The sequence below is a fragment of the Acipenser ruthenus genome, chromosome 3, assembly GCF_902713425.1.
Source record: "Acipenser ruthenus chromosome 3, fAciRut3.2 maternal haplotype, whole genome shotgun sequence".
Classification (NCBI taxonomy): Eukaryota; Metazoa; Chordata; class Actinopteri; order Acipenseriformes; family Acipenseridae; genus Acipenser; species Acipenser ruthenus.
Genome location: NC_081191.1, coordinates 5,654,162 through 5,679,204, shown reverse-complemented (window position 1 = coordinate 5,679,204; position 25,043 = coordinate 5,654,162). Strand labels below are relative to the sequence as shown.

Below are 25,043 nucleotides of genomic sequence, written 5' to 3'. Positions count from 1 at the left end.
TAAAGTAATTAGAAATGTATTAGAGACATTGATTTGTATTTCTTTTTTTTTTTTTTTTTACAAAATAAGAATTACATATATGCATATATTACAATTTTAAATGTAATTACTGTCTCACATTACATACTATCCAAGTGTTTTCAAAATGTTGGTATTGAGTATGCCAAGCTACAGATTGGAACGAGTCAGCCAAGGAAAATCCTGAAATAAAAGAGGTGAAAAGAAACATAAGAAACATTTCAATGGATCCTGTAATATATATATATATATATATATATATATATATATATATATATATATATATATATCTCTTCCACTTCTTAATGATGCACTTCACTGTGCTGAGTGGGATAATCGGCGCCTTTGAAATTTTCTTGTACCCTTCTCCTGCTCTGTGCCTCTCTACCACTTTATCCCTGACTTGTTTCGAAAGCTCCTTGGTCTTCATGGTTGCTTTGTTGGATCACTATGTGAGTTGCAGCTTGAAAGTCTTTATATACCTGAGGGAAATTATCTACAAGTTAAACCGCTTTCAGTACACACAGGCTGAAACCATTTCACTAATTTTGTGACCTTTCAAACAAATCATTTGCACCTGAGCTGATTTAGGGCTGCAGCAGCAAAGGGGTTGAATACCTATGCAACTGAGATTAATCTGTTTTTCTCTGTAAATCTTACTGATTTATATTCTATATGCATTTTTTAACTTTATCAATTTGGAGTAGTTTGTGTAGATTCTACATGTAAAGTCTAATTTGAAAGCGTGGTGGAGTACCATCAGGTGCCAACAAAATGTGAAAACTTTGCAGGGGGGTGAATACTTCTGCAAACCACTGTGTGTGTATGTGTGTATATGTGTGTATATATATATATATATATATATATATATATATATATATATATATATATATATAGTTTAAGAATTACCTTTTATATAAAAATATATACATATTTTTAGCAAACATTGGTTTTGCATGTTATAAATGAGAAACATAGATTTGTATTGTTGGACTCTGCTACTTGAATATTCCATTGATATCATTGTACTGTGATGCTGATCTTTTTTTAACCATGCTGCTAAATTAAACCTCTTTCCTTTTGTCCTACCATGGATTATAATTCTAAAATTAACTGTACACAGTTTACTGGAACAATGGTACAGAGGTGTATTTATATTTCCTGGTCACTGTGAACTGCTGTGCTGCATCATTACTGAATAAGGCTGCATAGTAACGAGAAACAAAACCAGATACAGAACACAGTTTTAAACTATTGTACACCACAGTAGAAAAGGTTCAGTCTGTGCCGGGTGATAGAATCCTGAGGGAAATGTGTTTGGGTTTACACAAAGGGAGTGTGAGAGTCTGAAGTTTAAAATTTGGGATTACTGTACTAAAAGTAATACGAGAGCGTCAACTCTTCTCCATGTTCTGGCACTTACTTGGTGTTTTCTGTCTGAATATGGGTCAATCATCACATTTATCAGAGCAGGTTTTTCACAGTCTGCCAGACTCTCCTGCAGTGCTGCCTGCAGCTCCTCTGGAGTTCTCACAAAGTATCCACTCCCACCAAAGGCCGACATGACCTGCTCGTAATGGGCATTAGGAAGCAGGGAAACAGGGGGAGCTCTAGATAGTACAGAACAGAATATTATTAGAATACACAAAAGAACACTAAAATAATAATATTTTTAAAAGAAAAAAGTCAAACAGGGTTCTGAAAGAATGGAAAAAGTATATTTCTCTTTTTTTTCTTTATCCATCAGAAAAAATCTCTCTATATATATTAAACAAAATACATGAACCGAGTCTGAACGGTATAACACATTTCTTTTAATATTATATTATTCGTTTCATTATTTTGCTATCTGTCTTACACATAAAAAATGCAATGATTTTTAAAAGGTAGTGAATTTAGTGTCATGATGACCTGAATCCTTGAATTATCAGATTGTGCAACAGTGAAGCAGCACTACACTGTATATAATAATAATAATAATAATACTTTAATGACACTTACACATTTGGAAGTTCTCCCATTTTCCCCAGCTCTTTCCATGTGTCCTCATCAAGACCACTGTAGATTCCATTGTTATTGACCACAATGATGATTATTGGTAAACTGTACCTGCAATTATTCACAGTATTGATACTTTAACAAGAACACTGCAAAGCATCGCTGAAATTCTGAAGCTGACAAACAGCACGATTGCACAACAATCCACTTTGTTGAGTTGCTAAAAATTTGCAAGTTTAATTTTTCCAAGGTGGTAGACTTTACTGTAAAATCTGCATTTTAAATATTTAGATTTGAACATGAACCTAGGATCACCTCAGCAAAGTGTGCAGCCAACAATAACAAGACCGTGGGAAGGCTTTGATGTAAGTTTGGATCATCTTTGCCTTTTATGGTTTTACAGCCTGCAGACTTGGTATCATGTTGATGTGCGGCCAGTGGTGGCATAGAGTACAAAACCCTTCGTGACTGTACTGTGTCTCGTTTCTCTTTATAACAACTTCATAGTAGTGCAGGTTATCACACTACTTATGGAAAATTCACTGTTATAAAATTGTAAATTGGTTGCAATCAGTATTATGCCATACTCTTTTGTGAAGGTACTTTAAGCACCAAAGCATCATAGGAGGCTGTGTGGTCCAGTGGTTAACGAAAAGGGCTTGTAACCAGGAGGTCCCCGGTTCAAATCCCACCTTAGGCACTGACTCATTGTATGACTTTGAGCAAGTTACTTAACCTCCTTGTGCTCCATCTTTCGGGTGAGACGTAATTGTAAGTGACTCTGCAGCTGATGCATAGTTCACACACCCTAGTCTCTGTAAGTCGCCTTGGATAAAGGCGTCTGCTAAATAAACAAATAAAAATAATAATAATAATCTCGTTTTCTGTGTTCGTCTTATTTTTCCATATACAATGTTGGCACAAATAATTTCTCAGGGGTTAAATGTCTTTACATATATATATATATATATATAATTACAAAAATGAAAACTATTTGTTTAACTAAAGATGACATATAATAAGTTCATATGTTGTCTTCTCATTTGTATGAGCAACAGAACAGCAATTCCAAAGTAAAACAAAAGAGGACAGTCTACTACCATAGGAGAAATGACCTTTTACAAAATATACTGAATCTAGTTCAGGAACATTGCATTGATTCTTGACAAGACATGGCAGATCTTTACCTGCATATTGTTTCAACCTCCATGCCAGAAAATCCGAAAGCGCTATCTCCTTCCACACAAATGACCCGTTGCTGTGGGATCTGCTCCTTGGCGACAGCTGCAGCTGCTATAGCAAATCCAAGGCCAACTCCCATTGTACCGAATGTGCCAGCATCCAGTCTTTATTGAGAAAATACAGTCATGGAGTTAAAGCAAGGCTTAAAGTAATTGTAGCTAACAAAAGAGTTCCATGCACATCTTATTCATTACAGGTCTCAAATGTGCAGTTTTGAAAGAAACACATGTTACACCAAACATGTATTTTCATTCCAAAACCTGACATCTGGTGCTACACTAGGGTAAAGAAACCTGTTCACAAGCCATGCTCTTAGACTGTCTTGTAGTCCTGGGTCATTTCACCTGGAGAGTGAATTTATCCCCACCCCATTCACTGGCTTTATTCCTGTCAATAACCAATCAGCTGCTCCCCTACTGACTGATATGTTTTCAGACAGTAACATGACCCGTAAAATGACCTCGGAAGTACTAATGCAAACAGACAGCCCAAGAATAAGGCATAACTAACAGGTTCCCTTTAACTTAAAGTAGTACCAGAAATCAGGTTTTAAAATAAACTGTGTGTGTGCTCTAGCATGTTTATTTTAAAACTGCACTTCGGATACCTTTACAGCTAATGGAAGTGCAACATGGCTAAGATGTATGGAATTACTGTATTAGCTACAATTACTTTGAGGGACTACATTTAAAAGCACATTGCACACACTGATCCAAGTATACAGGTATGCATTTTTTGTATCTGACAGAAGTGCACCAAAGCCATCCCTCCCAAATTCCTTCTTTCGTATGTTCCATCAAGTACTGGGACAGATAAATAAATGCAGAATGAATGGGTATGGGGAATTTGTTGCCCATTTTGAGCCCTTTCTTACCAGATATCTTGGAATTCCTGACATTACTGCAATGGACACAAGGTTTGAAAAGTGCAGTGGTACTCAAAGATGCTATTCATGTTTGAAAGATGCAAAATAACTGCATTAGCGACTAACAAGATTGGTACAATATTAGAGTGGAGTTGCAATGGGTAATGTAAATATGAAAATATTATATTTATGATATTTCTGACAATAGTCTAATTCTGTTTCTTTTCTTTTGTGTAGCAATAGCATTTACATGTTCACTAATAACATTTTACTGTATACAAGACTTGCAGATTTTATGTATGAATGTGTTTCTTGCCTGTGACGTGGAAGATAGTTGTTAAGAATAGTGCGTCCGATGTCCATGGTGTTGGCTCCTTCGCTGACGATGATGCAGTTGTGTGGCAACAGCTCTCTGACCCGGTAAAACACTGTGTAGTAATTCATAGGCACTGAGGCCTGCAAAGCAAGCTCCTACACAGCGAATCACTTTGGTAAATGTGACATTCAAATCATTTTCACAACCAACGTATACATTAGGGAACTGTGCAAATAATATTCAAACACAGGGCCTCGCAATTGTACAGCTATAATCAAAAGTTTTGCATCACCTAGAATTTTAGGATTGAGACATAGAAATATAAATATTATATATATATATAAAAATCCAGGGCTGGCAATGGAATGTGAAAGTATCAGAATTTAAAGTATCAGACGGTAGCCATCTGCTTTTACAGTTACAGATGTACAGCTGTAACTATGAAACTGAGTGACCAGTTACCTGCAAAAAATCCCAAAGTAGTAAGCAGACATGCCGATTTGGATGAAGAACAATTAAATGAACTGGAAGATAGCAACAAAAAAAAATGGCCAAAAAAAATAAAATAAAATAAAATCACTGTCTTTATACTCAGTCACCCCAACTTTGTCACTAAAAATAATTTTTAGCGGTTTGTAAACACTACAGAAAAACACAAAACGACACTTCACAATATCCACCCCTCTCGGACACATACCTTGAAAAATTACTGAAATCTGAGAAATCATATTTATTTTTATTGCTCCTGTCTGTTCTGCTCAAACAGTGTGTCTGCACTGTCAGTGACAGGGAAAAAAAATAACTCAATGTCTTTTAAATGGCAATGTCCACAATATCATAAATACAGATTTACTTTCTTTTACATGTTCCAATAAAATTAATTTACTCAGCTTAACTTAGTGTGTGGTTCAAAGTTATAAATGGGTTTATTTTATTGGCGTAAGGGTATTTAATAAAGACATTTTTTTTTGCCCTATACATGATTTTTTCTTTTTTTTTCTTCAAATCCACCATTTGACCTGGATTGTAAATGCAATAAGGCCCTTCAGGGCGTCCATATACGTTGAATATACAGACTTCGTCTCATGCCTCACAATGCCCCGAGGCGTACGTATATTCAACGTATACAGATAGCCTGTCGGGCCTTATTGAATACATATATATAAATATAATTTAGATCTTTTATTTAACATCATGTAATCAAAGAAACTACAAAATGATATTGCAAAATGGAAAACTATAAAGTGGTATGTAATTCATTATGTTAACGTAACATTATTCAGCAGGCTTCACTCAATTTTATGAAGCAAAATGTATTAATTCTATAGGGTGATGCAAAACTTTTGGCCATAGCTGTATAACAAAAAGATAATTACATATTATTTCTTGAATTTTTAATGTTTGTACAAAATATGTCATAAATGGCTGATACATTTTCATACACACTCAGGGCAGAGAAAAGTGACTGTCATCCCTATCAGAATAATCTCCAAATTAAAATGAAATACAGTGCCTGTACACATTTGTCCCATTCTATAAAGGGCACTTATTTTGAAGTAGGGAATTTTCAGTTTCAGCACCTACAAGCTAAAATGACCTACCTTCCAAAAAAAAAAAACCTATGTCAAACTTTAGAGAAGATTTCTGAACCCACTCAGCTGTCCATCTGTGTGTATGTCAAACTTACATTTTTACATTGCATGCACTGGATACAGGTCATGGTGATCAACACTTTCATGCTGCTGATAGCTCCCCTTCTGAATGTACAGCTGCAGTGTGGGATGAATGCTACTGGCGTGCTTGATTGTGTTATAAAGCTTTATTTTAGTAAGAAGATTGTTTAAACACATTACCTGTGATGCCCTTTCATTACTTCGGATTTTGTCTTTTAGGATCTCCCACCACTCTGTGTCAAAAGGATACTTCCATGGGTCTTTCCTGAAGCTCTCCAAAAGCTAAAAGATGACAAAACTGCCTTTAATTCTGCTGGTTCAATAACTAGTTATGCAATACAGTCAGACACTGTAGTGATGTTTAGATGCAAGTGGACTAATAGAAGAGCATTCTACCAACCATACCGTTTTCCATTTTATTGTAGTACACAGACATTTGGTAGTTAACCATGCCTTCCCCATGCTTATTTATTCGGGTCACGATGGTTTGTTTTACCATGTGTGATTAGACTGTGCATTTTGTCGTGCTTTTACTTTACTGCACATTAACCTTTTATAAGGGCGATATCTGCACTAGCAAATTATTGCTGCAGTTTATTACACTATATGTGCAAAGGTCCTCAAGCTGCATCCCCCCTACACTGTGACCTGCGTTACGAGCTATGTCATGACACAGTCTACATTAGTACCAATGGAAAGCACACCCAGTTATGCAAGTCCAGGAGTTCTGTACAGTAACCACTGAGTACATTCAGAGATGTAGTTTTGAGGGAATTTGTCAAAATGAATTAATTAAAGTGTTCTTATCCATACAGGATTATTTTTGTGAATTATCAAAAAACAAATCAGAAACATAAACACTTTCAAGGCTCAATACTCTACCTGTTTCACAACAGCATTTACGTCACCCAGCAATGCAACAGAGGGTTTAACATTATTACCCAGCTCTTCAGCACAAAGGTCAACCTAAGTACAAAAAACATGTTACCTGTTAATGGGTTCCAGGTATTACAACAAATATTTTTTTCCATTGAATTATTTTAATTAACCAGCTTTGTAATTTAAATGTCAACAGTATTTCCATGTACGTCACATATTGCTATTTGCCATCATTATGAAAAACACTGCATTATGTGGAAACATAAAGAATCTCATAATTCAACAATATACAGTATTTGCAGTGCATTATTTCTAGGACTGCAACTACTCCCCAACAACACAGTTACACACTTGATTTAACAGTAAATTAAACAGAATACCAAAAGAGAAACAAAGACATGTCTTAGGCCTTTCCTGGCTAAATGGGCAAATGTAGCCAATAGGGCCCCCTGTCTATAGCATCTACTGACACAGTTTATATTCCCTTCTGTTCTGACTAAGTATTTTCTTAACTGCAGGCACAGAGCATATTTTAGTTTCCTTGTGAATTTGTGAAGGTCTTTACCATTTTGGGACTAAAATATTTTCTTTGAAGCTGATTTCTGCACCATGCGTGGTCACCAAAATAACTTATAAATACAGAATTCCTAAAGCTACTTACATATACTAGTTTTATAATCTGAGTCGTGCAAATATGAAAATTAGACCTGCTGAAAAAAAAAAAAAGTTAAATCCAAGTCACTAACCTTAAATATCCAACTTGTTTATCTGGTTTGGTAATTTTCTGTCTAATAACAACTGTGCTGATGATGAAGATCTGAATAAATAGTTTTGAACCTCTAGCCCGCAGTTTCCAAAACGCCAGGCTTTGTCAGGGGATGACGCACCCTGTAAAAGGTGTGATGCTGACCTGTATGATCTTCACATCCGGATGGAATCTTGGTGGGAGACCGAAATGCAGGATCCAGTTTAGTCTAGCACCAAGCAACAGAATCACATCAGCATGCTGCAGAGCCCTGGGTAAAGACATTATATTTAAACAATGTTGAACATGCATTCTGAGTTACCTGAAGTTGTGCATAATTCTTTAAAAAAAAAAGTACCGACACTTGTATTAAGTGATCTGGGAAGAAAAGAAACAACACAGGTCCAATCATTTCACAGCTATTGTAATAATATGTGTGACTGGCTCTTGAATCTAAAACTTACTACTTTTGATCTACAGTATGATGAGTTTAACAGGCTACCCTAAGATATTAAATATTTACAATTTCAAATTCATGGGCATGAAAAGCCTACTCAAGTACTATGGTACTATGATTACATCTGTTCAGTGTAAATGAGTCTGAGTCCCCCAGTGATCTTCTAAAGTGACTACAGCAAAGGTAACAGTTAAATTTAACAGAGCATATTGAGACATGACTGAAAGCCCCACTCAACACGAACCTCGATCGAGCAGCAGCCACACACATCGGATGGGTATCTGGCAGAACCCCTTTCCCCATTGGCGTTGGTAAGAATGGAAGCCCACACAGGTCAACAAGATCTCTGATATTAGTTTCAGCTCGGGAATAAGCAGCACCTACAATACATGTTTTCAATAACAAATTTCAGAGCTGCTTTCAGACTCTCCATTTAATAAAACATTTCCAAAGATCTTCTACATATGAAACCCCCAAACTACTGTACAGCAGTTCATATACAGCTCTGGCCAAAGGTTTTGCCTCACCCTATAGAATTCACACATTTTGCTTCATAAAGTCAAATGAAACCTGCTAACTTGCGTTACTATATTGAATTGCATACAGTTTTGTAGTTTTCCCATATACTTAATGAAAAACTGAAAAAAACTTGAAAAATGTGACATTTCAAAATCTAACCGAAATACTGCACTACTATTATGGCTTCCGGTAGACATTTGGAATATAATTTTGTAGTTTAATTACATGATGTTAAATAAAAGATCTAAATTATGTTCATATTTTTTTTTTCTTAATTATGTCTCAATCCTAAAATTCTAGAATGCAAAACTTTTTGCCATATCTGTATGTACGCTGCCCATTATCACTTCACTTCTGCTCTTTGGAGGCTAGTGTTGGCATCAAGTGAAGAAAGGCAGTCATAGAAATTGATTATTTATTTATTTATTTATTTATTATGCTCTTCAAATACTTAATTGGTCCAATTAAGTAATTTAGGGTACAGTTGGAACAAAAACCAGGAGGGACACTGGCCCTCCAGGACCAGGATTGGAGACCCCTGCTTTAGACAGATTCAATAGAAACTGCAGCTAGAATTGCCAAACAGTGGCAGTACTGGCTGGTGAAGAATGCATAAATAATGAGGTCTTGAGAACTAAGGGTTACCTTTGCCAATGATAAGGAGAGGTCTCTTGGACTGTTTTAGGACAGACACTGCTTGAGACACAGACTGAGGTTCTGCCATGGTCACTGGAGGTGGCAAGCAACACGATACTTCTCTGCAAAGCAAATACAATGCAGGCAAGGCCAAGTTAGGCCTGATCTTTTGTTTACTACAAATAATCTGGTTTACTGGATGCATAAAAAGTTTTTTTTAAATATATATCAAGTTTTTTTGCTATCAATTGACATTATGCGCTGTATTATTTCATACAAACGTATATGTTATGTGAAACATTTACAGACGTGCTCAAATTTGTTGGTACCCTTACAGCTCATTGAAATAATGCTTCATTCCTCCTGAAAAGTGATGAAATTAAAAGCTATTTTATCATGTATACTTGCATGCCTTTGGTATGTCATAGAATAAAGCAAAGAAGCTGTGAAAAGAGATGAATTATTGCTTATTCTACAAAGACATTCTACAATGGCCTGGACACATTTGTTGGTACCCCTTAGAAAAGATAATAAATAATTGGATTATAGTGATATTTCAAACTAATTAGTTTCTTTAATTAGTATCACACATGTCTCCAATTTTGTAATCAGTCATTCAGCCTATTTAAATGGAGAAAAGTAGTCACTGTGCTGTTTGGTATCATTGTGTGCACCACACTGAACATGGACCAGAGAAAGCAAAGGAGAGAGTTGTCTGAGGAGATCAGAAAGAAAATAATAGACAAGCATGGTAAAGGTAAAGGCTACAAGACCATCTCCAAGCAGCTTGATGTTCCTGTGACAACAGTTGCAAATATTATTAAGAAGTTTTAAGGTCCATGGAACTGTAGCCAACCTCCCTGGGCACGGCCGCAAGAGGAAAATCGACCCCAGAGTGAACAGAAGGATAGTGCGAATGGTAGAAAAAGAACCAAGGATAACTGCCAAAGAGATACAAGCTGAACTCCAAGGTGAAGGTACGTCAGTTTCTGATCGCACCATCCGTCGCTTTTTGAGCGAAAGCGGGCTCCATGGAAGAAGACCCAGGAGGACTCTACTTTTGAAAGAAAAACATAAAAAAGCCAGACTGGAATTTGCTAAAATGCATATTAACAAGCCACAATCCTTCTGGGTGAATGTCCTTTGGACAGATGAGTCAAAACTGGAGCTTTTTGGCAAGTCACATCAGCTCTATGTTCACAGACGAAAAAATGAAGCTTTCAAAGAAAAGAACACCATACCTACAGTGAAACATGGAGGAGGCTCGGTTATGTTTTGGGGCTGCTTTGCTGCGCCTGGCACAGGGTGCCTTGAATCTGTGCAGGGCACAATGAATCTCAAGACTATCAAGGCATTCTGGAGCGAAACGTACTGCCCAGTGTCAGAAAGCTCTGTCTCAGTCGCAGGTCATGGGTCCTCCAACAGGATAATGACCTAAAACACACAGCTAAAAGAACCCAAGAATTGATAAGAACAAAACATTGGACTATTCTGAAGTGGCCTTCTATGAGTCCTGATCTGAATCCTATCAAACATCTATGGAAAGAGCTGAAACTTGCAGTCTGGAGAAGGCACCCATCAAACCTGAGACAGCTGGAGCAGTTTGCTCAGGAAGAGTGGGCCAAACTACCTGTTAACAGGTGCAGAAGTCTCAATGAGAGCTACAGAAAACATTTGATTGCAGTGATTGCCTCTAAAGGTTGTGCAACAAAATATTAGGTTAGCGGTCCCATCATTTTTGTCCATGCCATTTTCATTTGTTTTCTTATTTACAATATTATGTTGAATAAAAAATCAAAAGCAAAGTCTGATTTCTATTAAATATGGAATAAACAATGGTGGATGCCAATTACTTTTGTCAGTTTCAAGTTATTTCAGAGAAAATTGTGCATTCTTCGTTTTTTGTGGAGGGGTACCAACAAATTTGAGCACGTCTGTACATGGTATATTGAAATGCAGAGAATACAAATGCAAGAGCAATGTCCTACCTCACTTTTGACCTGTCCACTTTGCCGTTTACCATGTCTCCAGGTATGTCAATGTAACATGCACCTGGGCGGCCATAAATGCTGCTTCTTACTGCCTAGAAGGAAGGATAAAATGTGGCTGTTTGGTTTCAGGGTAACCCCAACTAGACAGCAGTATTACTCATTTCATACCATAATACCAATATCACTCTTAATACCAATGCCAAATGTGTGTAAACTATGTTGATGCAACACAATAAAGAGCCTGTGCTTTCTGTGCTACTGTACACTACTGGCTGATATCACTGACCTTCACTAGCACTATCTTACATTACCTGACAGGTAAAGTTGTGTATGATTAGTGTTAATGGGGACCGTGACACCAGTTACAGTCATTATAATATTATAGTAGTTATTATAGTAGTTATTACAAATATCACAGCTTAAATACCTTCTCAATGACTGATGGAATGGCTTCAAGGCTGCTGGGCCTTGCTGAAAACTTACTATAGAGTCTACAGGCTTCCACCTGTGGAATCAAGTACAAAACACAATACGAGTTACTTCACAAAAGTATATCATATAAAATGTATATACATTGGTGTTTCGTAGTTTGGGCAAACAACAACCAATAGTGTTTCAAGCGCTGTTTGTTTGAATATTCCTCCCAGCATGGACAATTCTTGGTAGGGAGCAGATTGGCTCGATTGGAGACCAGTGTGAATGCTTCTCAAACAATCTCGACTCGCTTAAAACAATCCAATCCGAGATCAGAGAAAATAGGTGGTCTCGGCTTGTCTGGGCAATCAACCCTGGTGTGGATTGATTCTTTTTGCCCTGTGTGAATGCTAACCCGCCTGGGGGCAGATCATTTGTAATCACATCAGCCCATCGCTCCTGTGTGATGGGGGGTTAAACAAAACAGAATTGGAAAGATATCTAACAAAATGCGAGGTACAGTCACTTACCTGTGGAAACTCTTGAAATGCCCCCATTATCTCTTGGTTTTGGTCTGAGGACCCTCCAATAACAATAACAGGCCTTAACAAAACAGACAGGAATTAATCTGGACACAAGTTAGACCATTCAGACATTTTCCCAGTGTCAATACAGCTACTGTAGCCCAAAACGACACATATTTAAAACAATATGCAGTCACATATTTTAAATGTTATGCTACTCATGAACAGGCTGTAGTACATGTTAAATTTTGCACATTATCAGATTATCATGTCCTATAATTAAGAATGGTGCTTGAAGCTTAAGGCAGTATGTTTATACTTGTCTTTATTAACTGTTTATGATCAATTCAAGCCAGAAATGTATTTTTCAAAGTGGAAAATCAGATCTTTTGTCTGTGCGTTTCTGATAAACCAACCAGGATTTTTATTTTTTTTAACCATCCATTAATGTAACTTCATTATCTTTCCCCAGAAACTTGTGTCCACATTACAAGTACAGCAAAAAAAATCTACTGAAAAGTAATCTTAATGTATCAATAAAATGGTGTGACATTACCAGCAATTCATGTTAGCATTTGCCATTCCTCCTAAGGCATGAATGAGACCTGGACCAGAGACAACAAGACATACTCCTGGCCTGAAAAAAAGGACTCTCACAGTAACAAATGAAACATATCCAGATCTGTGAACAAAATAAGTCTCTGCACAGCACCTACAGCAGCTGGAGAACACATTTAAAACACCTGCGATATACCACAAAGCACAAACCTTTGGGTATATGGTCAGTCTTTCATGCTTCCCTACTCAACACCCTATTGACAGTGTTATGGCAGGTGTTCTCATTCCCACTACAGCCTTAAATCTGAGTTCACTCTTAATATCTGTTGAGTCACTATGTTGTCTGATATTTTAATACAGTACTTTTTTTTTTATTAATGTCACTAATGATTTATTTGTTGGCATAAATTGTCTTGTGAAAGCTTGCTGTAGATAAACACATACCTACCTTCCGGTTAGATAGCCGACAGCAGAAGCAGCATAGCAAGCCTATTTTGGAGAGAAAAAAAAAAAACTCATTTACTAATTTAATGTGGAAAATGTGTCTTCTTAAGACAAGTTTATTACAACACTTAATTAAATGTTTTACCCTTAATCGCTCAAAACAAAAACACAACCTTTTGTTTAATTAAGTCTTAAGAGCAAAACCTGCTTTACATTTTTTGTACTGTTCTACTTATAGCACTTCCTCGGTTTTGTGTAAGATGAGCATTTAAAGGATGATTAAATCCGAAAAGAATATTAAAAAACAGAATTAGAATTTATATCGGTAGTTTAAACGTACTTTGGATGTCTACTGCACTTTTAATGTTAACAATAAAGGTGAATATCCACTGCTTACCGCCTGTTCATTTCTCATTCCCACATACTTAATCCCAGCCGCTTGGGCTGCCATGGCAACTTCTATCACAGGAACACCAACGACCCCAAACATGTATCTGACATTCTAAAAACATACGACAGACAAAAACACGAATACAATTTGTACAGTGCATTTGAATTTCAGACATGGTTATTTAAAATACAGTGTAGTTAGATAGCGTTGTTGACTATGTTGAGCAATATCAGAGATTCTGGTTATTTAAAATACAGTGCACAGATAGATAGCATTGTTGACTATGTTGAGCAATATCAGAGATTCTGGTTATTTAAAATGTTCCTATTAGTGAAGAGTACAAAGTATGCATATTAAGCTAATTACAGTATGATTTTTCACTCAGCATACTGAAATTGAAGAAGGAATCTATGAAAAAGACCTAGGAGTTTATGTTGACTCAGAAATGTCTTCATCTAGACAATGTGGGGGAAGCCATAAAAAAGGCCAACAAAATGCTCGGAAATATGGTGAAAAGTGTTGAATTTAAATCAAGGGAAGTAATGTTCAAATTTTACAATGCATTTGTAAGACCTCACCTAGAATATTGTGTTCAGTTCTGGTCACCTCGTTACAAAAAGGTTATTGCTGCTCTAGAAAGAGTGCAAAGAAGAGCGACCAGAATTATCCTGGGTTTAAAAGGCATGTCGTATGCAGGCATGTCGTATGCAGACAGGCTAAAATAATTGAATCTATTCGGTCTTGAACAAAGAAGACTACGCTGTGATCTGATTCAAACATTCAAAATTCTAAAAGGTATTGACAATGTCGACCAGTGGACTTTTTCAGCCTGAGAAAAGAAACAAGGACCAGGAGATTAGATAAAGGGGCATTCAGAACAGAAAATAGGAGGCACTTTTTACACAGAGAATTGTGGGAGTCTGGAACCAACTCCCCAGTAATGCTGTTGAAGCTGACACCCTGGGATCCTTCAAGCTGCTTGATGAGATTCTGGGATCAATAAGCTACTAACAACCAAACGAGCAAGATGGGCCGAATGGCCTCCTCTCATTTGGAAACTTTCTTATGTTCTTATGAAGTAGAATAACAAAACAAAAAAACCTGTATCCAGTGTAGGTGTAATGATGCATCAATGAATAACAGGGGAAATGCATTCATTCAGTAATGAGCGACTAAGATTGCAGTGGCTTGTTAATGGCTTGAAAGTGGTCTGCTAATTGGTATGCTTTTCAGAGACTGCATATAAAATTACTACATGTTATGAACAATAAAAACAAGCACTGCATGTCAGTAACATCTCCCGCTGTGGCTGTAAATTAAAAAACAGAGTTGAAGACCATGCCATATATCAACTATACAGAATAGTATAGAAGAAAAAGGGCAATCACCATTTGAGCAGCAGTTCTCCACATATACGCACAAATATAAGTCAGACATACAGGCTGTACAGACAGACAGACACCCCCATATATACATACAGGTGAACAGCTGTGCGGACAGACAGACACCCTCATATATACATACAGGTGTACAGCTGTGTGGACAGACAGACACCCCCATATATACATACAGGTGAACAGCTGTGTGGACAGACAGACACCCTCATATATACATACAGGTGAACAGCTGTGTGGACAGACAGACACCCTCATATATACATACAGGTGTACAGCTGTGCGGACAGACAGACACCCTCATATATACATACAGGTGTACAGCTGTGTGGACAGACAGACACCCCCATATATACATACAGGTGTACAGCTGTGTGGACAGACAGACACCCTCATATATACATACAGGTGAACAGCTGTGTGGACAGACAGACACCCTCATATATACATACAGGTGTACAGCTGTGCGGACAGACAGACGGATATTCTCAATAACTTATAGGATAAATAATATAGTGTAGTAAAATGCCTTAAAAGGAAACTGTGAAGTCAACTTTAGACTTAGTTGGGCAGGCAGGGGAATAGTAATTTGAAAAAATGTATCTGTCAAAAACGACTAGAGTTGAAAACAATATGTATGTGTTTTTTGTAATCTCTGGAGCCAGAAATTGAACTTTGCACTGACATTTTGTAACAAACAGCTATTCGAAATACTGAGGGGAAGGCAAGTCTCGTGACCTCTTTTTTCACATACCAGTGTATTACTGGCCAGTAAAATACATGAATGTATAACGCGTATCACACAAAAATGCATTGAAAGATTATCTATCTGACATGCAATTTTCAAAGCGCATGCGAGTCACCTTGCACAGCAGTGTCACAGCACAAAAGACACGAAGACCTTTGACAACGCTTGGTTCTCAGACCGGTGTGTGTCCGGCTCAAGTAAGTTCACCAACAAATCTTGGTTCTAGATTGATACAATATGAAATGCATTGCATTTTATTTATTTATTCATTTATGTTTTTTTCTCATTTGCAGTTCAAAAATTATGCGCACGGGCGGTTAAAATCCAATGTTTCTTTATTTTTTCGATGTTGCATTTCAATTTAACGTGCAGTATTAATAATTGGTTGGCATGCGTGTGGCATGCACCGTTGTATCAAAACATGTTGGCTTGTCAACTGTGTATACTTTCATATTAATTTTGATTATAATTATAGGTGTCTATACTTCTTTATCAACCTCCACATATTTCATTTTATGGGGCATATGCATTTCTACCGAAGAAACCATTTTGAATTATTTTAATGTCATTTTATACTATCGTTTATCTTTATCCCTAAAAAAGAGAAACAGTAGTTATTCTTACTTGTGCTCTTAGGGCCTCTGAAATAATTTGAGCTCCTGTTATTATATCCATTTTCATTTCCCCAGGTGTCTCCTTGGCCATAATGAAGCTCTATGTTCAAAGTACAACACCACACTAACACCACTGCAGGGTCAAACTCACAAAATAACCAATCACACATCTCTGACCGATGATAGACACCGGTTTGGGCCACATATAGAATGGGGCCGATCCTTTTGTTCCGCCCACAGCATTGAACTTGAGAGGCGTGCGGATGTAAGTACAGTACTGTGATCAATGTTAAAGTATACGGTTAAATAATATTTACGCATTATGTGTAATTATGAAATTATATAAAAAAAGTAGATTTTAGGGTTTAGCCCGATATTATTATTATTATTTTTTTAAATCCTATTGTTTGCAGTCACTACATATAGTCTGAATAAATTCCAGGAGTGTTTTTGTAAGTAAAGGTTTCATAAGTGTATTGAACGAAATAACTAATTATCATGTGAAGCTTATGCGCTCGTTTATATAAAAAGACTGCAGTATACATGTGGTGTGGTGCATGTCGTGACTTCTTATGTTTTTTGTTTTTTTTTGTAAAAACAGCCAAGTTACAGTAAGGTTACAGAACGATATCTATATCAGTTCAATAAAGATATACAATTAAAACATGCACGTTTCTATAAGTCCCAAGTGTGACTTTCTACCGTTAACAAGTTTTTGTAGATTATGCTAAATTTAGATTGACATGTTAGTACACAGTTGAGCCCTGTTGCCTCCCTCCAGTGTCTTTTTCAGCAACTATGAAGCGCACCTGAGCGCGTGCAGTAGGTATTTGTAAATCAAATCCTGACTCACATAGCACAGCCCATAAAAGTGTATTAAAAGAGCACTGCACAAAAGGATCATTTTCAACCCTAGCCACACGTGGCACCTGGGTTTAAACACACCTGCACCAGGTAAAACCAGATTAAACCTGCATTTATAAAAAAGAGAACTCCTGAAACCCAGAACCTCTAGATTGTAATCTACAGGTTACTATCTTGGAAAGTAATTGAGAGCCAAGCAATGAATAATCAGAAAGTTTCCATGAGAAGTCAGAATTTGTGATGAAATATTTTATTATTATAATTACACTTTGCATTCTGACTAATGCTACGAATGAATGGTAGTATACAGGATAACATAAATATACATATGTAGACCGAGAACAGCGATTGGCATAGGTACCAACTTAACCTTGTGAAATTGTTGAAAACTGTTTGCATTATGATTATTATTTATTTTTTAGCAGACGCCTTATCCAGAGCAACTTACAATTGTTACAAGATATCACATTATTTCACATTATGCAGATATCACATTATTTTTACATACAATTACCCATTTATATAGTTGGGTTTTTACTGGAGCAATCTAGGTAAAGTACCTTGCTCAAGGGTACAGCAGCAGTGTCTCCTACCTGGGATTGAACCCACAACCCTCCGGTCAAGAGTCCAGAGCCCTAACCACTACTCCACACTGCTTGAGAGAACTCGCCAAAGTCACATTATTTGATTGGAACAGCTTACCTCTTATGACATGATGTAGAGAATGTGCAACTAAGGACTGAATGAAATCCAGCTGTGTCATTCTATAGGCATTAAAATATTTTTCAAATAACTGTATAATTTTTTGACATAATGCACATTGGTACTATATATCAGTATGGCTCTATATCATGTGTTTATATTCAAGGTTACCATAGTAATTATTTAGTCTCAAAAAGCCTATATATTTTTAGTCACATTTTAACAAACAAACATTAACACATTTTTATTTTAGTAGTTACAAATAACAAGCCTGAAAGTATGCAACAAAGGGTTTTCAAAATTGAAATTGCAGCTTAGTTACAAAAATAACAGAGTGATTGTTTGAAATTGATGAAGTTACATTTTCACATATAAAAGCTGTCGTTGTCTTCCAGCTTCTGACGATATCTGTCATAGTTGGAGCTTATTTTCCCTCCCAGATTGCCGAGCAGTTTGTCTTTTCTCCCCATGCCAACCAAGTTAATGCCTCTTCCGTTAAAGTAGGACTGGAGAATTTTGTAAAACTGCAAAGAGAATGGAAAGTTCAAACATGAGACCATGATGTTAATCAAGACAAACACATCAAGGCTCAGTTTCAGAGGTGCTCTGGCAAATATTGTAGATATTGAAAAAAGAATCCTGCATGATGCAGGATGGTCCATACAGAAATCAAAGCAGTCTGTTGTAGACGCATGCTGTAGTTTTCTGTAATTATACAGGCTTTTTTTAACTGTAGTATTCAGTATACAACAAAGATAAAAAGACCAACAAATTAGACACATTAATTTGTTTTGTCTTTTTTTTTACTGCTTTCAATCATTCTTGCTCCAATTGCTGACTTAAATATGCTGTTCTGGTATTTTGTAAACAATACAATCTTCAAAGCTTGTTTGTGTATTTTTTAAAACTAAATTAGTTTTACATTTTAGGTTTTATCATCAATGCAGGACATTAGTTAAAAGCAAATACTTATTTGTGTGCATTTTAACCTGTTCAGGACATAACCACACATATTCCTAAGTGTGCAATAATGTGCACAAACAAGACATGTGAATATAGGAAACCTAAAGTTCAGAATTTAAATAGTAGTCTGTTTATATTGTATAGTAGTAGCAGTTTCATGAAGTTAAAATAGAAAACTGGACATTTAGGTGAAATGCTGACAAGTACCTCCTCAGGCATATACCTTGTTGTTTCAGTTAAGGCTCACCAGTATTTTGATATTTGAATTACACATTATCTAAAAGAAAATCAGTTTTAACAAGCATCTCATTTACTAGAAAAAACAAGCAAACATACAAGCTGCAAGTAGTACATAAGATAATATATTGGTATCTAATTCAAGTATTTTTTTTTTTAACAAAAATAAAATAACCCAACCAAAAGAAAAGTAAGCAAAAGTGAAATAACTTACCAGATTTCTGTTCTGTGGATTTCCTAGAGATTTCCATTCTTCTTCACCTGAGTCAGGCTCCGGTGTAACACAAGCAGTAAATAATATAGTCACAAGGACTACTGCAAACTGAGCATGCTTCATCCTACAGGATATCAAAACAAGAATACACAAATATACATCTATATATTGTTTAACAATATAAGCAAACACACATTAAATCATATTCAAACTGACCCTGTTAATATTGCAGATGCATGTATTTCATCAGTGAGCAGTATGTGTCTTACCTGACTGAAGTTTGAAAAGCTTATGTGGACACAAAACGGAGATTTGTCAGTACAAATGATTTTCCTCAGTGTCCTCGCCAGTCCTCTTTCCAGCCGTCATTTATAGCTTGGATTACAATAGCCATCCCACTCTTGAATTGCAATGAGATGAGCACAGTAAATTAACCTCCCATTCTGACTACTAACGGATTAGCAATTATTCAATTTTGATGAATTTTGAGTACAACCAAAAGGTAAGAACAAATGCGTTGCAGCAGCAGAATGAAGTAAGAAGATACTGTATATGTGTTATAACTTGATGACAAAAGAAGCCCTGTAACTAAAGCTTTTAATGTGGCTTACTTAAGGTGTTTATTGTATAGAACTAAATAAGTTACTTTTTAATTGAGGGTTGCTTTTTTTTTTTTTTTTTTTGGTGGGGGGGGGGGGGGTCGTGGAGGGCAGTCCTGGACTTTTTTTTACTGCTCTTAAATAAATGTTCCCTATTTGGTGTATTGAATACTACATGAATTTCAAATTACAGTTTCAGGCTGTGTTTTAGTGATAATGAGCTTTAAACACTTGTTCCACTTTCATTTTTATTTGTGGTGCTTTAGATGCATGGTAAAAAAAAGGATCTAAGCATAAAAACCAATAAGCTCTCTTTCCGGTTCGATCCTCACCAACAACGTAAAAAAAAAAGGAAGCACCAGCTTCAAACAAGATCTACAGGGGGCTCCTGAGTGGCGCATCCAGTAAAGGCGCTCTGCGTGGAGTACAGCCTGGAGATCACAGGTTCAAACCAGCGACCCCTGTGGCTGATAGGGGGCCTGCGGGTCTGCAGTGGAGCCATTCAGATCTGTGTTGTCCTCCAGCACTATAGGTCTGGTGGCTTCGCTGTGGTTCCGCAGTGCGAAAAATGATGGATTGGCAGGAACACGTTTCGGAGGACGCGTGTTTCAGCCTCCGTTTCCGGAGTTGCCGAGGGGTTGCAGCTGTAATGGATTGCACTAGCTGTTTCTGAGATCGCATCAGACTCATGTTTAATCTCATGGTTGCATGCTACACAACAACAACAGCAGCTGGGACTGGTTCACTTCAGTTTTGTATTCTCTTCTTTACTACAGGTAAAAAAAATGTCCTTGTTTGTCTTGGTAATCATTGCTGTTTTGTGGCAGTGTCATACTGCCTCTTCACAAGAGGACAGTGGACATTACATTGCTGCTGTTTATGAGCACAGAGTGATTCTGAACCCGAACCCCAGTGATGTGTGCAGCCGGCAGGAAGCGCTGGAGCACATGAGCAAAAACCTGGAGATATTTGAAGAACAGGCAACTGAGGCAGCTAAACAAGTAGGTTTGTTTTTTTGTTTTTTGTTTTTTCTGGGGGTGGGGCATGTTTAATTGTTTGTACATCTGAGCAGCATTTTGATTTCCTTTTAGCAACACTTCACATGTAGGTCTCACATTATGGGTTTTTAAAGCAATATGTCATGCAAAGCACACAACAGTATTAAGTCACTTTAGTCCTGTGCAAATCTGTAGTGACCAGAGTAGCATTATGGCCTCTTCAGTCCTTTAAACTGGATGCTGATGTTTTCAAATAAGGTATAATAAAGGATGTGCATGTCATTATATAGAAATACTTGACCGTTCAGTTATGTCATGAGAAACTAGCTAACTTGTCTCAAATATTAAAATATGCCCTATAACTCTTGTGTGTGCATTAGGGAGCTCAGATAATTGTGTTTCCAGAGGATGGTATCCAAGGTTTCAACTTTACAAGACAGTCTATTCAAGGGTATGTGGAATCTATCCCAGACCCCAAATCAGTGACATGGAGCCCCTGTCTACATCCACAAAGGTTCCCTAACACAGAGGTATAAGTCCAATGATTACTCCTGCTGAATCGATGGTGTCAGTTACGATGGGGTGGGGTAAAGACATGTATATATAGAACTCTTAATCCATTTACTAGTATGCTTTATTTATTGGAAGTATAAGTATGGTGCTTTTAAGTTTTAAAAAAAGAACCCAGATCAGAACCCTGTAGTTTTAAAGTACTTTTTTTGTTGTTTTTCATTCATAATGTTTTACGGGAGGAAAGGGAGACAGTAGGTAGGGTTATATACTGGATACTTAAATATAAATTTAAGTATTTTGACATTTCGAGATGCAATCGTACTATGTGAATCATACTGAGAGCTCACGGTTTTATTTTTATTTTATTTGTAGGTTCTACATCGACTAAGCTGTATGGCAAGAAGTAACAGAATGTACTTGGTAGCAAATATGCCGGATCAGCAAGAGTGTAACCACAGTGATCCACTTTGTCCTCCCGATGGAAAATACATTTTCAATACTGACGTGGTCTTCCGTGATGACGGGACGCTGATTGCCAAGTATCACAAACAAAACTTGTATTTTGAGGCAGCTTTCGATACCCCACCAGAATATGAGCATGTCACATTTGACACTCCATTTGCTGGGAAGTTCGGCATCTTTACTTGCTTTGACATACTCTTTTACGAGCCTAGCATAACTCTAATAGAAAAGTATAAGGTGAAGCAAATCGTCTACCCCACTGCCTGGATGAATCAGCTGCCACTACTGTCTGCTATTCAGATACAGCAGTCATTTGCAACTGCATTTGGATTAAACTTTCTGGCAGCCAATATTCACCGTATTGACTTGAATATGACGGGTAGTGGCATATATACCCCTTCACACTCGGTTCACCACTATGACACAGATACTGAAGAAGGCAGGCTTCTAGTGACCAAGGTTCCTGTGCTCACAAACAGTGGCGGTGGCTCTTTCAAGAGCAATGTCTGGGATGTTTCCAGTATGCAGTCCCATCCACAATCTTCATTCTGTGTAAACAGAGACCAAGAGTGCGGTGGACCCTCGATACCAAGACTAGAATCTGCCCAGGCCCCTTCCAGCACCTTCCATGCAATAATGATGTATGATAATTACACGTTTGTCCCTCTTGTCGAAACACAAGGTGACTTGACAGTATGTGATGGCTGTTTCTGCTGCCGAGTCACATATCAACGTACCAACGCTATCAGTGAGCTGTATTCCCTCGGTGCTTTTAATGGGCTGCACACAGTCCACGGTATTTATTACCTGGAGGTGTGCGCCCTGGTCAAGTGTGCTGACTCAAGTTGGGAGAGCTGTGGAGAAGGAGTCACAGAGGCTGAAAGCAGTCTAGATTTCCATTTACAGGGTAACTTTACTACCCCTTATATTTTCCCGCAGATACTGGCTAGTGAGATGCAGCTTGCCACTCCAGACAGCACAGGCTGGGACAGCGGCAGCTACTTCATGAGTAAGAAAGGCATGTCTGGTGGGCTTGTAACTGCTGCTTTGTACGGAAGGGTTTATGAAAGGGACCATAAACCGGTGTGAAATAGTTCAATATACTGTAGGTTATTAAAAAAAAATGATGTATATAATTAAACACAAACTCATTTTCCCTTCTAGTAACACAGTTCTCAAAACTGGCACAAGGCCACTGGCTTCTGTCAAGTCACCATGACAGCTTCCCCTCACAGCTCTGGAAACACTTCCTGCTGTCTTCAGTCCTGGGCACCACTGCTTCTTTTCCCTATATTTATGAATTGGGGTTCGATTTAATCATTATGTGATGGAAAGTACGTATAGTGGTCCAGTGGTTAAAGAAAAGGGCTTGATACCAGGGGGTTCCTGGTTCAATTCCCAGCTCAGCCACTGACTTACTCTGTGTGATCCTGAGCAAGTCGCTTAATCTCCTTGTGCTTTGGATGAGATGTAAAACCGGGGCTCTATTGTAAGTGACGCTGCAGCAGCAGTTGTGATGCATAGTTCACCCCCTAATCTGCTAAATCACTAATTCATTAATGAATAAAGTATTACTGCTTTAGGATGCACATTACAAATCCTGTTTGTCAAAATTACAGGACATCTTATCCTGTGTACAAATGTCATGCTGTGCACAGAACATACAGCTTTATTCAAAAGTGAAAAAACACTTTTTTTTATGTTTCCTGTCTATAATATCAGTTTCTTTGATTTATACGATAATGTTGCATGTTTGGTGTCCTTTATTTATGAGATCACGCTGATACAAAATGGATCCATATTTAGAATAGCATTTAGCAAACATTCTACATGACAAAAGCCAGGTTTTGAGCCTTTTCCAAACAACATTAGTATAATGATCTAATTAAATCAGTTATATTGTAGTGATGATAAAAAGCCATAACAATTACTTAACAAATGTTTCTTGTTTATAAAAAAAAAAGGCTTCACTAACACCTAATCTGAATTTGCATAAGAAATGCGTTTTCAAGCATATGATCCACTTAACCCAAATAATTTGATTTGAAGTAGTTTCTACCTTCTGAGTTGGCATGTGTTTTGTTTTTTTATAATTACCCCTAGACGCATTATGTAGCTAGTTTATTGTGCACTGTACTTCTTAAATAAAGGTTTTGTTTCAGACAGCCCCCATCACGCTTGCATCTGTGTTTCCAGAGAATTAACATCTGAAGGCAATTATTTTGCAGAGGGGCTCAATATAAAAAATATCAGTCACATATAATGGTTCTTATAATGTTGCTCTGAGCCACTGTAAAAAAAAGATATACTATATAATAAAAAAAGAAGTGTTTGTGAGAATATAATGCCCCGGTGAAGCAGTATAATGAAGGGCTTTGTGACTAGTCCACATCACGGTTTGAATTGCTGCATTCAACCTTAACTTCACAAACACTAAATCAAAAGTAAACTCTTTACCAGTGTCTCCACATTATGAAGCTGATAGAGATATGTTGTGGAAATGTTTGTCTGTGTGACATTATTTTCTTCTTTTTTTTAGAGTGTTCCATTATTTTGTTAGGGCAGCAGTGTGGAGTAGTGGTTAGGGCTCTGGACTCTTGACCGGAGGGTCGTGGGTTCAATCCCAGCTGGGGGACACTGCTGCTGTACCCTTGAGCAAGGTACTTTATCTAGATTGCTCCAGTAAAAACCCAACTGTATAAATGGGTAATTGTATGTAAAAAATAATGTCATTGTATGTAAAAATAATGTGATGTCTTGTAACAATTGTAAGTTGCCCTGGATAAGGGCGTCTGCTAAGAAATAAATAATAATAATAAATTTACCCACTGATTTTCTCCCCACATTTAGAATATCCAATTATTTTTTCCCCTCACCGCAGCAATTTCCCACTCAGCTCAGGAGAAATGAAGGTTCAGTGGCAGTCCTCCAATCTCACGACCAAGCCAGCTGCTTCTTTTACACCCAGGAACTTGAGAGCGCATGTCAAGGAGCTACCGGCCTCTGGAGTGCATATGCCAGCCCTGCAGGTTTCTACCTGAACTTGCTAGGCGCTTGGCAGGCAG

The 25,043-nt window shown here is 37.3% G+C and overlaps 2 protein-coding genes and 1 long non-coding RNA gene across 5 annotated transcripts; 1 reads left to right on the top strand and 2 right to left on the bottom strand.

The window, feature by feature from the left end:
• Positions 1-16,581, bottom strand: LOC131709080 (2-hydroxyacyl-CoA lyase 1-like). 2 transcript variants are annotated; one of them, XM_059010905.1, is made up of 17 exons: positions 16,437-16,581; positions 13,677-13,781; positions 13,284-13,324; positions 12,834-12,914; positions 12,284-12,356; positions 11,767-11,844; positions 11,337-11,431; positions 9,358-9,470; positions 8,438-8,573; positions 7,902-8,007; positions 6,995-7,078; positions 6,288-6,394; positions 4,440-4,535; positions 3,204-3,362; positions 2,020-2,127; positions 1,442-1,628; positions 1-201 (listed from the first exon to the last, which is right to left on the bottom strand). In XM_059010905.1, the coding sequence occupies exons 1-17, from the start codon at positions 16,515-16,517 to the stop codon at positions 169-171; spliced, it is 1,683 nt and encodes a 560-aa protein (XP_058866888.1). In that variant the 5' UTR covers positions 16,518-16,581; the 3' UTR covers positions 1-168. The 2 variants fall into 2 exon arrangements, with proteins under 2 accessions (XP_058866888.1, XP_058866878.1); XM_059010895.1 differs by having other exon boundaries at positions 4,440-4,594; positions 6,293-6,394.
• Positions 15,794-24,823, top strand: LOC117394718 (biotinidase). 2 transcript variants are annotated; one of them, XM_033993209.3, is made up of 4 exons: positions 15,794-16,009; positions 20,782-21,006; positions 21,384-21,533; positions 21,889-24,823. In XM_033993209.3, the coding sequence occupies exons 1-4, from the start codon at positions 15,899-15,901 to the stop codon at positions 23,065-23,067; spliced, it is 1,665 nt and encodes a 554-aa protein (XP_033849100.3). In that variant the 5' UTR covers positions 15,794-15,898; the 3' UTR covers positions 23,068-24,823. The 2 variants fall into 2 exon arrangements, with proteins under 2 accessions (XP_033849100.3, XP_033849099.3); XM_033993208.3 differs by lacking the exon at positions 15,794-16,009 and adding an exon at positions 16,578-16,691.
• Positions 17,538-19,750, bottom strand: LOC131709085 (uncharacterized). The gene is made up of 3 exons (XR_009311369.1): positions 19,676-19,750; positions 19,407-19,530; positions 17,538-18,516 (listed from the first exon to the last, which is right to left on the bottom strand). It is a non-coding gene; the product is annotated as an uncharacterized LOC131709085 (long non-coding RNA).
• Positions 24,824-25,043: the final 220 nt, after the last annotated feature.

What these genes read in the sequence shown, in the direction of transcription:
- LOC131709080 (XM_059010895.1), bottom strand. Translation starts at nt 16,517, where the DNA reads ATGGCCAAGGAGACACCTGGGGAAATGAAAATGGATATAATAACAGGA. An exon ending in CGGATGTGAAGATCATACAG is followed by an intron (nt 7,079 to 7,901) that starts GTCAGCATCACA and finishes TTTTGTACTTAG; the next exon opens with GTTGACCTTTGTGCTGAAGA. An exon ending in TAAATGCTGTTGTGAAACAG is followed by an intron (nt 6,395 to 6,994) that starts GTAGAGTATTGA and finishes GTCATCTTTTAG; the next exon opens with CTTTTGGAGAGCTTCAGGAA.
- LOC117394718 (XM_033993209.3), top strand. Translation starts at nt 15,899, where the DNA reads ATGCAATTTTCAAAGCGCATGCGAGTCACCTTGCACAGCAGTGTCACA. An exon ending in CAACTGAGGCAGCTAAACAA is followed by an intron (nt 21,007 to 21,383) that starts GTAGGTTTGTTT and finishes TGTGTGCATTAG; the next exon opens with GGAGCTCAGATAATTGTGTT. An exon ending in AAAGGTTCCCTAACACAGAG is followed by an intron (nt 21,534 to 21,888) that starts GTATAAGTCCAA and finishes TTTTATTTGTAG; the next exon opens with GTTCTACATCGACTAAGCTG.